We start from the raw sequence: 15,485 nt of genomic DNA on the forward strand, positions 1-15,485 counted from the left end.
GAAAAGTAGGTGGACCGACAAACGTAAATCTTAACTTTGTAGAGTAGGCTAGTTTCCTCACACTCACATATACCTCTCTATCCAGGCATGCAAGACTCATTATCAGAGTTCCAGGACACATTCCGGCCAGGCAAAAACATGAGAGTGGGCATGGAATTCCCAAGGAATTCCATAGTTGTAAGGCACCCTGAAGATCATCTGATCCAGCCCCCTGCGATACAGGAGTATGTAGCTGTCCCATATGGGCACTGAGCCTGCAACCCTGCATTATCAGCACCACGCTCTAACCAATTGAGCTATTCAGGTTGTTGTGGGGAGGGCTGCATTTGGACCCTGGGACTGGGGTTTTCCAACCCTACTACTGAATACAATAGTTCTCTCCTGACCATCAGATATGCATTGATGCTGCTCTGAAAACATAGGCAAACACAACTGGGAGAGAGAAAATCTTCCCACATTGAGCACTGAGAGCTCAGTAGTACAAACCAGACTGGAATCCTAATCCAGTATTAGATCATGTATTAACAAGTTGGTGAAATGGGTATTTGTGTTGTCAATGTAACATCAATATAATGTCCAGAAGAGATGAAAAGATGCAAATTTCTTGCTAAGGATTATTTCGAAAGGGGATGGGGGAACCTGCCAGTAACATAATGCATTTATATAAATTGAGGTTACAGGTGCATTTGACCCTTTTATTTCCTGGATCCAGCAAGTGTTGAAGTCTAAGGAAAGATTCAAATTGTTGGAATAACCAGACAAGCTTCCTTATAATAACCCTCTAAATATGCGTCATTAAGGTAACAAAGGAAATTAGGCTCTGTGCCAGACACAAAATGTGTGGGTCCCACTCCTTCAACTCACTGGTACAGTGGTACCTCGGGTTACATACGCTTCAGGTTACAGATTCCACTAACTCAGAAATAGTACCTCGGGTTAAGAACTTTGCTTCAGGATGAGAATAGAAATTGCACAGTGGCGGGGCAGCAGCAGCTGGAGGTCCCATTAGCTAAAGTGGTACCTCAGGTTAAGAACAGTTTCAGGTTAAGAACGGACCTCTGGAACGAATTAAGTATGTAACCAGAGGTACCACTGTAGTTAGTTAGTCTCCTAATGTTCCTCAACAGGGTTTCTTTTCTATATGTTTAATCATTCTAGCTTTAAGAATGTTTTCCATCAATTTCCATGAGAAATAAGCTACTCAGGATATGACTTTGTTGCCCTGCTTTGATGTAGGGAAGGTTAAGCATTTATTTTTCTTTTCTTTTATAAACTAATATACTTCTGAGTTCCTAAGGAGGGAGACATGTATATAGAAACCACCATCTTATTTTTGGGGTGGCTCTGTTTCACGTCCAAACTGATTGGCATTAAACCACCTAAGTTTAGCATTACAGCAAACTCAATTCCAGCTGTCCACACTGTGTTGCTTTCAGTGGAAATGCACATCCACATTTTAGCATTAGTCATGTAATAACTTCTAAGAACATAACAAGAGTGGAATCCAGGGTGACAGGGTGTTTCTTCCAGGAACACACACACACACACACACACGTTTATAATTTAGAAATAAATTAATCTTGAGTAATGTTTCCATTTTTAAAAGATCAAAAATAGCCCTGATAAAAGGATTCCTGGGTCTTCTATTGAGATTTTTCCAGTGCAACCTCTTTCTACATAATAGCAACCTTTAATCCAGACCCCTCATTTTCCTTCCTCTCAGTTATAGTGCTTGTCAACTTGCATTACAGATGAATAACAGAGAAACATAAAGACATACCCTTGGGTAGAACACTTGCTCAGCTTTGCAGGATGGGAAAGCTTCATCATACAAAATAATTGCAGTAGTAAGTGATAATAACTGTAACATTTTACAATCCTGACTGAGCACCATGGGGTATCTTTTAAGAAAGAAAACAATGAATACCATAGAACTCTAATAATGCCCATTTAAAACAAAGAAACTAGAACTATGTGAATTGGTCAGAATTTCTCTGAATACATCATCCCTTCTGGATAAACGATGCCCAATTCCAGAAAAACCGTGCAGTTCACAGACACAGTAGTGCAATTACTGCTAACTATAGTTTATGTCAAGTGAAGAGAACTCTTTCCAGCCCAAGAGCCTTCTTGGGGTCATGTGCTGTTGCTAGACCAGGCCAGAGGCAAAGGTGAGCAGAAAAGTTGATGTGAACTTTTATCATTGTACAATAGGTTATCTATCCCTCTAGCAAGTAGCATTGTCAGGGATCAAGGATGCATTCCAGCCAGGCAAAAGCACCGAAGGAGGGCCCCAAACAGGTCTGCTAAGGAGTGTGGCAAGGAAGAAGTTATGGGCTGGGGAGAGTCCCAGGGGTCAGAAACAGAAGCCTGGGGTCCCCACTACCGTAGTCTCATTGCTGAGCAGAAACATGCAGAGCTTAGTGGAGTGGGAGGCCAGCCAGCCATAAGACTCTCTGATGTGTACTTGCCTGAATACAGAGTCGGCATCCAAAGTTGGGTCCAGTCCTAGGGTCAAGTAAACTGCAATCCATGTGGTCAAACGGACCAGGGCTCGGAATCAGATGATCAGGTGGCCAAGACAAGCAGGAAACACCAAGGTAGGGCCAGGAACTACAAGCATTCTTACCAGCATCTACTGCTGGAAGCTCTGCTTAAGATGGCTGAAGATGGTTCTCACCAGTGTCGTCTTCTCTGTGTCCTTGAACGCTGATCAGCTGCAGGTGGAGTCACTCCGTCTTCTCCGCCTTCAGGCTGCTGTTCCACAGGCCAAGCTGACTCCTGGCCCATGACACCCCATGCCCGTTTTATGCAAATAAGCCAGAATTATGATTTGAAGCTTGTTTATTAACAAACCATAGTTAAAAGATAACCACAATTTGTCAAGGTTCAAGCATAACAAACCATGGTTAACTGAAAATGGAAGCATATCCTTCCACAATTCTTTGCTACAGCTTTGCCAGTAGCGAAGGCCTAGCGGCAAACAAGTAGGCCCCTCTTCCTCAACTTGCTGATAGTTAGAAAAGGCAAAGGTCAGAGCTGAGTTGTGTGTGTAAGCTAGAAGCTGGTGGAAGAAGGCTGAAGCCTGCCAGGTAGAGAAATGTCTGGTTTCTGCTTGCATACAAGGCTGTGGCTATGGGGGAAGCAATACCTTCTTGGAGTGTTAATGCTGTGAACCCCTCCATCGTAGACTCAAATTGTATATATGTGTGAATAAACCATTTGCCATAAAGACACGACAGTCTTCACTGTACCTCATTCCGAAGGAAACATGGACCCTGAGGAAGTGCCTGGAACTCCTGGAATCTCACACTGCTCAGAGAGTGGGGTAGCGTGCAACAATATGTAACACTAAGCTGTTTATTTACTATCTTGCATTCCAGGCAAAGATTGTCTCCCTAAGCAGCTCACGTCAAAAAAAAGAAAAAACATAGACAGGCATTGCCCTCAGGCTTATAAACTAGAAAGTGAAGACACAAGGAAAAGGGGTTGAGGTGAATGGTGCAGGAGGGAGATCAGTTTGACAATGCCAGAACAAAATCATAAACTGCAAAAAAAAAAAAGGCATTTATATCCATGTGGATCTTGCTGCTTGTCTTGCTTGTACAGTGGTACCTCGGGTTACATATGCTTCAGGTTACAGACACCCCTAACCCAGAAATAGTACCTCGGGTTAAGAACTTTGCTTCAGGATGAGAACAGAAATTGCACTGCGGCAGCAGCGGGAGGCCCCATTAGCTAAAGTGGTGCTTCAGGTTAAGAACAGTTTCAGGTTAAGAACAGACCTCTGGAACGAATTAAGTACGTAACCAGAGGTACCACTGTATAGAGGTGCTGAAACTGACCCAGCAATCCTTGTTCCTCTGTGTTGTGGCAAAGGCTTCCTCTCACTCCTGAAGCCCAAGGGCAATTGGTAGTTGGAGCGAAATGTGGCAGGGTGTGGGGGAAATGAGCTACCTGCAGCTCCTCATTCTCATCCTTTGGCAGATGTGTGGGGCTAGGCTGGTCTTTTTGACAAGATGTTCATCCTAGAAGGCAGAGGATGCAACCTGCCAGTGACTTTTCTCCCCACACAATAGTAGAGACCAGTGTTTCCCCAGTTCAAACTATGGTTTAGTGTTACACGAGAACGAAGCCACAAGCTCACTTTGTGAAGCAATCTTCATGGTGTTGTTTCTCTTTTTAAGTAAAAGTTTAAAAGTCAAGGAATAGCAGTAGTAATACTACTAGCACTACCATTCAAGGACACTGAATAGGATTTCAAATACAATAGTACATAGAAAATATATCAATATAGTAGTTTTGAATTAAATCCAGAATTGTACTGATCCTATATTCTTATCTAAAGTAAAGCCTTCCAGAAATCTTTACAATCAATTATTATTCACCAATTATTTAGTTGACTGCCTCTCAGTGAAATCACACTTAAGCTTAAAATAGGGTTAGTTTGAAGTGGATTATACTAGGAAAATACATAAACTTCCACACGCCATATAAGCCGGTGGAAAATAGTTCCCTACTATATTTTGGAGAGGTTCTGTACTGCATAACAGATTAAATGTTTATATTCAGGGGACTATAGGGAATGATAGCTACATCTGGTTTATGAACCCTGTTTCTATTGAAATGATTTTCAAACTTATGTAGCAGCTGTTTTCAGGCTTTCTAACAGAATTCATCTGTATTTGTCTCACGGGGTGTTGTGCATCGGCAATGCATCTACAACGCTTTCTTGCCTTTTCTGTATAACGCTGGCTGTATCAGTTGACAACAGGTCTGTGCGCTTTTCCTTTTTAATGAAGTAAAATTGCCTAGAACATGGTTTCAGAGTATAGTGCTAAAGAGAGCCTTTCTAAATTTTTGAACACTATTTCTTAGTGATGCAGATGCTTTGAATGTCTGCTCTTGGGCAACATTCAAGCTGAATATAAACTATTAGTGGTGAAATTCCACCCTGGTATAACATGTTGCTTTAGTGCTAATTTTGTTGCCATAGTTACCAAGTTCCTTTTGATACAGTTAGCAATGCCAAACATTTTGCTTGTTGAGTTCTCCTATCAGAACATCTCAGTTGACTCATGTTGGAGAATTATTGTGGGTATTCTTAGAATTATGCAATCTCCATCATGATGTACCAGTATCTCTTCCATCATGGAGAGTGAATCTGAACTTTCTTCCCAAATGTTCTTTGGGAAACACACAATGGCAAGACCTTTGATGTGCCTATTGATGAAGATAGGAACATAGGAACCTACCCAGGAGTTGGGTAAGTTAATATATGATAGCCATCTTCAAATATCTAAAGGGCTGTCACAAATATATGGACCTGTTGCTCTAAAGTAGGACTCCAACTATTGGGTTCAAATTTAAAGATCAGAAGGAAGGGCATTTTGACAAAACATTGGGAAGAATGCCCTGCTGGTACAAGCTGTTCAACAATGGAACAGACTTTATTGGAAGATAAGAGTATCCTTTCATAGAATTGTAGAGTTGGAAGGGACCCCAAGGGACATGTAGTCCTACCCCCTGCAATGCAGGAATCTCAACTAAGGTATCCATGACAGATAGTGACCCAATCTCTGCTTAAAATTTTCCAATGAAGAAGAGTCCTTCATTAGACATTTTTAAGTAGATACAGGGTTTCCTGCATCTGGAGGCGGCTGTACTAGTTGACCTCTGAGGTGCCTTTCAATTCTACAAAAAAAGCACAAGGCAGGCTCAATGGCACTTTTCAGGGTCATGTAAGAGTCAATACAACATAGTATGCTCGTAAAACAGGAGTAGAATTCACCTGCAAGTAATGGATCTATGAACTCCATTTACTGGAAATACAGTGGTACTTTGGGCTAAGAACTTAATTCGTTCTGGAGGTCCCGTTCTGAAACTGTTCTTAACCTGAGGTACCACTTTAGCTAATGGGGCCGCCTGCTGCCACTGGGCCACACAATTTCTGTTCTCATCCTGAAGTAAAGTTCTTAACCTGAGGTACTATTTCTGGGTTAGCGGAGTCTGTAACCTGAAGCATCTGTAACCCAAGGTACCACTGTATAGGATACAAGAATAAATACTACATGGAAGTGAGAGCTGGACCATAAAGAAGGCTGATCGCCAAAGAATTAATGCTTTTGAATTACGGTGCTGGAGGAGACTCTTGAGAGTCCCATGGACTGCAAGAAGATCAAACCTATCCATTCTTAAGGAAATAAACCCCGAGTGCTCACTGGAAGGACAGATCCTGAAGCTGAGGCTCCAATACTTTGGCCATCTCATGAGAAGAGAGAACTCCCTGGAAAACACCCTGATGTTGGGAGAGATTGAGGGCACAAGGAGAAGGGGATGACAGAGGACGAGATGGTTGGATAGTGTTCTCGAAGCTACCAGCATGAGTTTGACCAAAGTGCGGGAGGCAGTGGAAGACAGGAGTGCCTGGTGTGCTCTGGTCCATGAAGTCACGAAGAGTCGGACACGACTAAACGATTAAACTACATGTAGCCTCTAAGTGCAATTTCATAGCAAACCAAAATTAAGGTGGGAACGGGAAATATCTGTAGCTACCACAAACTAATTACTAAAACACTATAGTTTTGTAGTGGAAATGTGACACTGGCATCTACATGCATGTGCATCTTCTAGTTCAAAAAGGACAAAGGAAGCTCCTTGTGCACCATCCTGGCTGGATCAGGACACTTAGGCATAGAGTGGGAGTACACCAAGCATGATTTTACATCAATTTCAGTGTACCAGAAATCTTTGTGCTTAACATGCTGATTAATTTTTACCCCTTCTTACTGTAAAAAATATTTTGAATACCAGGTTGTTGTTGTTTTTTGAAATTAGTATCATTAGGAAATGCACCAATTTGAAATAACTTTTAAAAATAGCTGGAAAACACTCATAAAATAAGATTTTAAGTATTTAGACTACATGGTCATTATATCCCAACATAAGCCATCTTATCGGTATTGTGCCCCCATCCACATACACAATTGACTGAACTGTGAGAGATTTTACAGAGAGGGTTTTGTGATATGTTAAGCTGAAAAAGAAGATTCACAAATGTGAAATTATACCATTGTGTATACAGAAAAAGAATTAAATTAATAGAAACCTGTTATAACTCAGTTGGTATATCCTGCTTACTTATAAAATGCAGCTATGGTTTTATTGTAGCTGGCAATCCTTTATGGTGATTAGTGCAGAGGGATGTCAATGCTGCAGAGATTCTAATGGCAAACAGCTGGAACAGCTGGTCAATTCGGATTTTGCCAATTTGTTTGATCTTGTGGGAGATATCTTGCAAGTTTGAGTGACCTTGCAGCTGAGCTGCTATTGCAGCAAGAATATGTCAGCCTTACTTTCACTGAGTTTGATTTTTAGCTCAGCTGGCTGCTCAAAGCAAATTAATAATTGCAATAACCTGCTTTTGTATAAATGGTAGAGGATGGTTACTTTTTAAAAATCTCACCAGGATCAAGTTCATCTGAGCACTATAAATCACTCTAAAGTCATCTAGGGGAATGATGAAAACGTCCAAATGACTGCAGAATGGATTTCCTTAATATTCTATTAAAATGGCTGGAAACAGTGAAAGCATGTTATTCTTCATAACAGGACTTGGCTTTATGCACATACAAATCTAATTGATGAATTAATAAAGTGATCAACGGTGCAATCCTGCCTACCCAAAAGTAAATGAGACATACCTATGAGCAAGTGTCTGAAGTAAATGACTAAAGTAATAGGGTTTTAATCTTAAACTTATGGGCCAATAGACTGATATTTCTTTAATCAAGCAGCTCGTATTTAAATTTAGAAGAACACAGGCACCTAAGCTTTTGTGTTTAGGTGGAAAATGTGTTGTGTTTAGGTGGAAAATGAACTAATACAAATATCCTGAGAAGCAGGGGTAGGGGAGTGTGAGTGTGGGGAAAGCATATTCAGAATAAATTTCTTATTGTAATGTTTAACTTCCCTTTCTGGCTACTAGCAGAGTTGAGGAAAGGAACTATAGGGAGAGAATAGGGGTCAAGAGGTTAATGCCTACCTGAAAGTTATACCTTGACTTCTTATCCTTCCAAACTGTGTGTGGGCACAGAAAGGCTGCCCTTTTTTCTGGCAGGGCTCTAGTGTTTTCAACAACTGCGTAACAAGCTTGAAAACACTGGACGCTAGCCAGAAGCTTCTCCTGCTACTACATTTCCAAGCCAGGAAAAATAGCTTCAGTTGTTTAATTTGTGCCTGCTCTATATTTATTTTAAAAACTTGTACCCTGCCCTGCATCACAAGACACCAGGGTGGGTTACAACAATAAATACTTAAAACAATAAACATGAAACACAGTAAAATATCAGCAATCTGTCAATTTCCTCACATACAGACAAGATCCTCATTGTTAAAAGGATTGAAGAAAAATCCAGGTATTTTGCTGACATCTAAAGCTAAATAATGTTAGTGTCAGCTGAACCTCCAAGGGCAGTTTGTTCTACAAGCAGGATTCTATTTCAGACTTTGCTCAACACTGCAAATATCAGCAGGCACTGCCTAGGTTGTTGTTTGTCCCTTATTGCCTACAGCCACTTGAACGGATGTAACTCAGCACTGAAAAGCATACTCTGCATGCAAAAGGTCCCATGTTCAATTCCTGGTTTCCCCAGGTAAGGCAGGGAAAGATTCCTGCCTAAATCCCTGGAGAGCTGCAAGCCTGTCCGTGCAAACAATGCTAAGCCACTGACTCTGAATAAGGAAGGCAGCTTGCTATATTCCAGGCCTCTGCACTCTTTCATCTTACTCAGATGACAAGGAGAAACGGAGCTGGGTATCATCAGCGCACTGGAAACACCTTGTCCCAAATTCCCTGGTGACCACTTCCAGCTACTACATAGTGATGTCAATTCTAAAACAAAGGACTCCTGTTAAGAAGGAAAAGCAGACGGCCTTTATGAGCTGGTGTGGAAAATATTATTTGCATGCTCGACACCAGGCCTGAACCTTGGCACTCGAAAGGGGTTCTGGAGCTGAACGTTTGCTAAGCCCTGCCGCGTGCCCTGCGAGTATCTGAAGGCATTTTATGATCGCTCCATGCTAATCTCTCCGTCCAGAAAGCAACGCTAGAGAGCCTAGGAGCGCCCTGAGCCGTCCACTTAACTTCGCCCAGCGTTATTTTGTGTTTGTTTGTTTCACGGCTATATCAGCGTCGTGGACGCTGCAGTCTCCCTCTCTCCAGCCGTGGAAATCTGTGCCTGTCTTACTCCTCTCGGCTTCCTTTTTTCACGCTCCCTTCGGCCAGCTCGACTGGCTGGAGATAAACCCCCTGGAGGCGGTGGGGGAGGAAAGACAGAGAGCGGGAGCTCAGCTCCGTTCGCGCAGCAAGAGAGGGAGCCAGGCGGAAGCGCGCGCAGTCCCAGGGAGGGGTCGTGCGCTCTGGCAGCGGCAGCGGCGGCGACTTTGCTCTTTAAATTGGTCTCAAAGCCGATTACAGCTGATCTCCCACGTGATATTTCCCCTTCTGGCTCCTGGCGGAGTTTGGGGCGGGGAGGGGGGGCAGCAACAGCAGCAGGAAGAGGAGCAAGAAGGAGCCGGGGAGCCAGCTCGTGCTGGGAAGAAGCCCGCGAAAAAGCGCGCCTCGCAGAACTTTTTTTTTCCCTGGGCGAAAGGCGCGTGAGGGAGAGTCCTTCGCCAGCAGCGAGGGATGCGCAGGAAGCCCAGGGACAGACCGAGGAACCGGCAGCAGCTCAGGGTCGAAGTAAAGGAGCAATAGCGCCCGGGAAGCAGGCGGCGGTGGCTGCACCACCTGAAGCAGCAGCCGCCACAGCAGCAGCGCCGGCGCGAGGGTCCTCATTGGCGCGCCACGACGGAGCGTGGCTGGCTCGGGTTGCCCCGCCCCGCCTCGGCCGTCGAGAGAAGCCGCGCTCATCATGAGACGCTTTGGCGGCCGCTCGACGCCGGGCTCGCTCTGAGGGGAAGGTTGACCAGGAGGCGCCCGGGACCCGGCGGCGGGTGGAGGCAACATGCAGAAGAGCGTGCGCTACAACGAGGGGCACGCCCTGTACCTGGCGGTGCTGGCTCGCAAGGAGGGCACCAAGCGCGGCTACCTGAGCAAGAAGACGGCGGAGACGAGCCGCTGGCACGACAAGTGGTTCGCGCTCTACCAGAACGTGCTCTTCTACTTCGAGAGCGAGCAGAGCGCCCGGCCCGCCGGCATGTACATGCTGGAAGGCTGCACCTGCGAGAGGGCGCCGGCCCCCAAGGGCGCCTCCGCCGTCAGCGCCAAGGAGGCCGCGCTGGACAAGCAGGTAGCTGCCCTTTCCCCGCCCGAGCCCCGTCCGACGGGGCGCCCTCCGCTCCCACACCTTCGGCTTCCTTCGCGCGCTTTTGCCTCCGGCGTCGCCTTTCAGAGCGTCGGCAAAGGAAGCGGCTCCTCCGGGCAGGGGGGGCTGGGGGTTGGTTGCCTGCCCAGAGCAAGGACCCCGGGAATGGGGCAAGCTGAGGCTGAGTCGGCTATGGATGGCACGCTGTAGCGGAAGTTCTGAACGGGCCGGTGTCCGTCGATGAAGTGTGTGGAGAGGAGGGAGGGAGACCTCCGTGGGGCTGCCCGCTTTGCAAGCCGCTGGTCCCCAAAGCGGGCAAGTTCCGAGGTCCCTAGGATAGGGCTAGTGTGCGCCATCCCCTTTGCCTCTTGTGTGTGTGTCCTATGGGGATACAGGTGAGGATGCCAATTTACACATCGACCCGGGTGTGCGATAAGGGACGGGATGGGTTTTGTCTGGGTAACTTCGTCTGTGGTGTCGGCAATCCAGCCGTCACCAACACGATGTTGCCATTTGCCTTCTTTTTTTAAGAGGTGGTCAATTTCTACAAGATTTTGGACTTGCGACTAAGTGGAAATCGCACTTGGGAGCCCTTCCCCAGGTTTGAGTGGCATGGGAGAATTTCGACCCTGTATGCAATAGGAATGCATTTTCAGTAATTGTTAGGCTCTAGGTGTAATAATAAGGGGGAGCTGGCATGAGGGATAGTATGTTTCTCCACTTAGCTAATTACGGTAGTCTACCTGTATGGTTGAGCTGCTCCAACCCTGCCCTTCTGCCATCCTAGATGTCTGTGGACAAGCTGCAGTTCAATACACTCCAAACGTATTTTGAACCATCTTGTTCTTTATTATTTTTGCTATTGGTACCTTTCTAGGGCAGAGTCTTGATAAAAACAGACCCAGATGCTGCTCAAATGAGGTCCTAGACTTAAGATATCAAGGAATAGTAACTATACTCATCCTTAGCTGCTTTGGAGAATTTGTAAGAAGCCACAGTGGTACTGATGGGTTCATTACTTCTAATATTTTTTCTCGCTAGTATTTCTCCATGAGAGAGCAAAAATTCGACACTACAGGACAGGGGGAAGTGGTGATTAGAAGTTCAGCAAGCATACCTCCATATACATTAGAAAGGATTTGAAATACTATCCTGTTTTGTTCTTACAGTATAAAGTATTGTGCCTTATATATGATTTTTTGTTGATGATGAGCAAATATAGCCTGTGGTACCCACTTCTTGGGAAAAAACACACTGTCTAGAATTATCCAAAACAAGCTGGGGTTTCTTAATTGCTTAGAGAGAGATTTTATGAAATATGGTAGTTGGAATATATAAACATTTAAATATTCAGTTTATGGCTTGGCAACAGCTAGTTCTGGTGCTTCTGAGCACCTTAATCCTGAATAAAACAAAAGGCCCAGTAAAACAAGAGCTTTTTTTTTTTTTAACAAAACCGTTTATATGCTAACTTATAAAATCTACTCATAAGCTAAACTAAATGGGTTTAATTTGGTACAAATTGCAAGTAAAACTTGTTTTACTTTAGTTTCTTTAAACATAACTCTAATATAAATTGTATATGTGAACTGAAGGTCCAAATTCTCCAGCTGTTTACACAATCAAATATAGACCTGAAGACTTGAGCAGTAATACTTAGGAGAGGCAGTACATCTTCTGAATACAAGGATTCGAAGAATCTAGTCATTACAGTAGGATAGGAGCCACAAAGTCAGGGATTAGCACTGGTTTTAGTTTCTAGACATTGGGAGATAGAATCGATAGTCTTAAAGTTCAGTAATGGATGTGCAAATGTATTTTTTCAATTGATATCTGGAAGCAGGGATATTCTAGACCTACAGATGGATCTGTAAAGTTGAGTGGTGGAACTTGGTTACTGAATTATGTTGTAAATTGCTATGGACTCCTTTCTTGATAAACTTACGAAATGAGGACAAATTATATTACCCAGATACGTGTGATATGTGTTGCAAAATAATATGACGAGGCAGTACTAATGGAAGAGATATTTGATCCAGGTTTCTTAGGCTGTGTAGACATTATTGGCTTAAACAGCAGCTAGGTCTTTCCTTTTCACAATTTGGATTGAAGTTGGTTTGGGGATGGGGAAAAACACATCAAAATGCAGTCTTGCATAAGATACAGCAGGTTAGATATGAATTGTGGCTAATGTCGTGTGTACACCACATGACCCAAACCAGTGGTGGGAACGCATTGGATGTAGACTAAACGATACTGTTTACAGAGTTTTGGTAAAGCTGTTCTTATTTTATCTGTAAACCATCTTGAGTCCCTGTCAGGGTAAAAGTAGGGTATAAATAAGTATATAATAACAATAATGTTAAAAAGAATTTTCAAAAGTTGCTTGTTTTTGTTGTATTTGCTTCAACAGCCTAACATTGCTATATCCCTCTGGAATTTATTGGCCTTGTTTCAGGAGTTAGATTTGCACCTGGTAGGTATTGGCTCACCTGTTTCTGACTTCTGTAATCAAACAGGTGTCAGTCGCATTGGAAGTGCTTTTCTCCAAAAACAAACAAAAAAGAGAAAAACCTTGAAATGTAAGCTTTCGACTTCTTTGTTTTTTACAAGATAAGAATAAAATGTTGAGCAGCTTCAAAAATCTTCCCATCAATTTAAACAGTAATGAAAAAACAAATCCTTCTAGGAGAGCTACATTGGTAAAGCATCTCACCTGGTTTGACATGTGATTAAGCAACAATCATATAAGTGCACTTATTGGAAGTTCCACTGAAATCAAGTGGACCTTCAAGTGAATCTTCTTTGACCTGGGGTATTTGTTTTTCTACTTTTGTAACTGTGTTGGGCATAATGATTCCAGATTCAGCTAGCAGGATCTAACAAAAAAATAATAAATCCTTTGGTGGTGCATACTTCATTTTAGTGAGCTGCCAGTCTACACCCACAAGTAAAATTATATCTAATTTTAGGCGTTAATGCTTGCACATTGGGACAGCCAGTGCAGAAAGGGAGATGGCTTTCCTTCTTTCTCAGACAGAACAAACCTTTCACATGCTCTTAATGTGTTCTGCTTTTGCTTAGGAAATAAGGTAGTACCGAAACATTACTAAAAGATAAATTTGTTCTACATCTTAATCCGAATCGTGATTCATTAGAAATAAGTCCCATGGATTTAAATGGAATGCATTTCTCTATAACTAGTCCTGCCAGGCAGTTTTATGCATGTTTACCCAGAAATAAGTCCAGTAAGGCTGGTGGAGCTTGCTTACATTTAAGTGTGCATACGATTACAGCTTTGGAGACCAACTCTTTGTCCCCATTCTGCATTCTGGGATGATGTATGATTTGGAACAGTCCCTATACTGGTTTGAAACCACAATTCATGGCATTGTACTGGCACCAAAAGCGGTCTTCTGACTTTTGCTGTAGTTCTGCTTCTGCATCTTGTGCGCATCACAGATTAGGATGCTTACACAATAACCAGGCTGTCTGGATCCATGGAGGGTCCTCATTGGCCCATAGGTCTGCTGCAACATTGGGCCTGTCACTGCCTTTCATCCTAACCTACCTCACAGGGTTGATGTGAGGATAAAATGAACAGGGGAGAACCATGGTATGCTTCCTTGAGTCCTTGGACGAAAGGTGGGATATAAATGTAATAAACATTAAGTAATAATTCACACATTTGACTGTAGTCCACAAAAGCTTATGCCACAATCAATTTACTAGCCACAAGGCTCTGCAATAAGTAGTTTCTATTGAAATTAAGTAAAGTTCCATTTGAATTAGTAAACCAATTTACTAAATTAGCAAACGTCAGTAAAGTATATCTTTGTAGAGCAGATAGGCATATTTGCTTCTTTATAGAATAGTTAGAATATCAGATTAATTGCATAATGTGTGTCTGTGTTTGTGTGTACCTCCCTTTTACCAGTCTCAGTTTGAACTGTTTAAGGTAGGGCTTTTAAAATAGATAAATAAATTATTGCTTCCATCATTGAAAGCTGTAGGATGAGAGAGGCAAAATCGCATTGTGATGTACAAACATTTGTTCCCCCCGGCGCAAGTTGCTGTCTAGAAACTGAATGTCAACAAAGCACCATGAGATGTGTGTACCAGCTACTAGTACACTACTTAACATTGGCATTTTAGTGTTGTCATCAAATGCCCTAAACAGGCAGTGAAGATGAGGGCGGGCACAACTGCATACTTGTTTCTTCCTTTCTTAGTAGTTTATTCCTCTTTTAGAATTTAGTTTATATGGTGTTTGAGATCGAAAACATGTGTAGCTGTAATACACTGAAAAAGAAAGGGTTAGAAACTACCATCAGAGCTGCAGTTTGCATCCCACTTACTTCCTAGATATGTTCTCATAAGCACAAACATACAGTGCAGGCCTATACAAATTTTATTGGAAGCTGAGTCCAACTCGCACAATTGGAATTACTCTTGTGCAGGTGTGCAGGTAATTGCAGCCTCACATCACAATCATATTTTTTCCTTTGGTTGCAGTAAATTTTTTTAAAGAGATGTATTTGCAGACAGCATAAGAAAGCAATCAGTGCAGCCAACCAATGCTGTCTGTCATATTAACCAAGAAATTTAAAACAGCACTGTATGTTGGTTACTAAAGGAGTTAGCACTGAGTTTCACTTCTTCACAGAGGATCTCCAAGTGAATTTCAAATCATTACATTGGCTTCTAGGCAGTAGGCATTATTTAAAAACAGAAAAAATATAACGCCTGTGGTTCATTGATTGTACCAGATAAAAATGAACATTTTATGTATTTTTGTAATAGCAAGAATATCAAGTCCCTGGACTAAAATTGTTTAATGCTTCTGAATTAGAAAAGAGAGGGATGGGGACCCCGTTTCTCCCTGTATTTTGTTGGACTACAACTCTGTCATAGCTGTCAAGCGTCCCTTATTTGGCGGGACAGTCCCTTATCCCAGCGCCATGTCCCGCTGCTGTCCCTTATTGATGATGTCCCTTAAATAAGCTACTGAAGGTAATGGGGCCCTTTCTATGTCCAGCTGTGCTTTGTCAACAACAAATTGTTGCTTTTTTTGTGTTGAATATATGCTATATGTTAATTTATGGACCTTATAGGTATCTAAAGCCATTTGCACGCAACAAAATATGTATTTTATGAAAGTAATTGTTGATCCCTTAT

General features: G+C 42.8%; 1 protein-coding gene across 3 annotated transcripts in view; it reads left to right on the plus strand.

Moving 5' to 3' along the window:
- Positions 1–1,103: 1,103 nt before the first annotated feature.
- RASGRF2 (Ras protein specific guanine nucleotide releasing factor 2) overlaps positions 1,104–15,485 on the plus strand; it is an 89,234-nt gene continuing 74,852 nt past the window's right edge. For 2 of the 3 annotated variants that reach the window (XM_053409210.1, XM_053409211.1), the window contains exon 1: positions 9,991–10,292. In XM_053409210.1, coding sequence (XP_053265185.1) covers positions 10,008–10,292 — 285 coding nt within the window. In that variant the 5' untranslated portion in view covers positions 9,991–10,007. Of the gene's footprint in view, positions 5,267–9,990; positions 10,293–15,485 lie in introns of those variants that run through there. The other variant, XM_053409212.1, reaches the window with a different exon arrangement.

Source organism: Podarcis raffonei, chromosome 11, assembly GCF_027172205.1.
Source record: "Podarcis raffonei isolate rPodRaf1 chromosome 11, rPodRaf1.pri, whole genome shotgun sequence".
Classification (NCBI taxonomy): domain Eukaryota; kingdom Metazoa; phylum Chordata; class Lepidosauria; order Squamata; family Lacertidae; genus Podarcis; species Podarcis raffonei.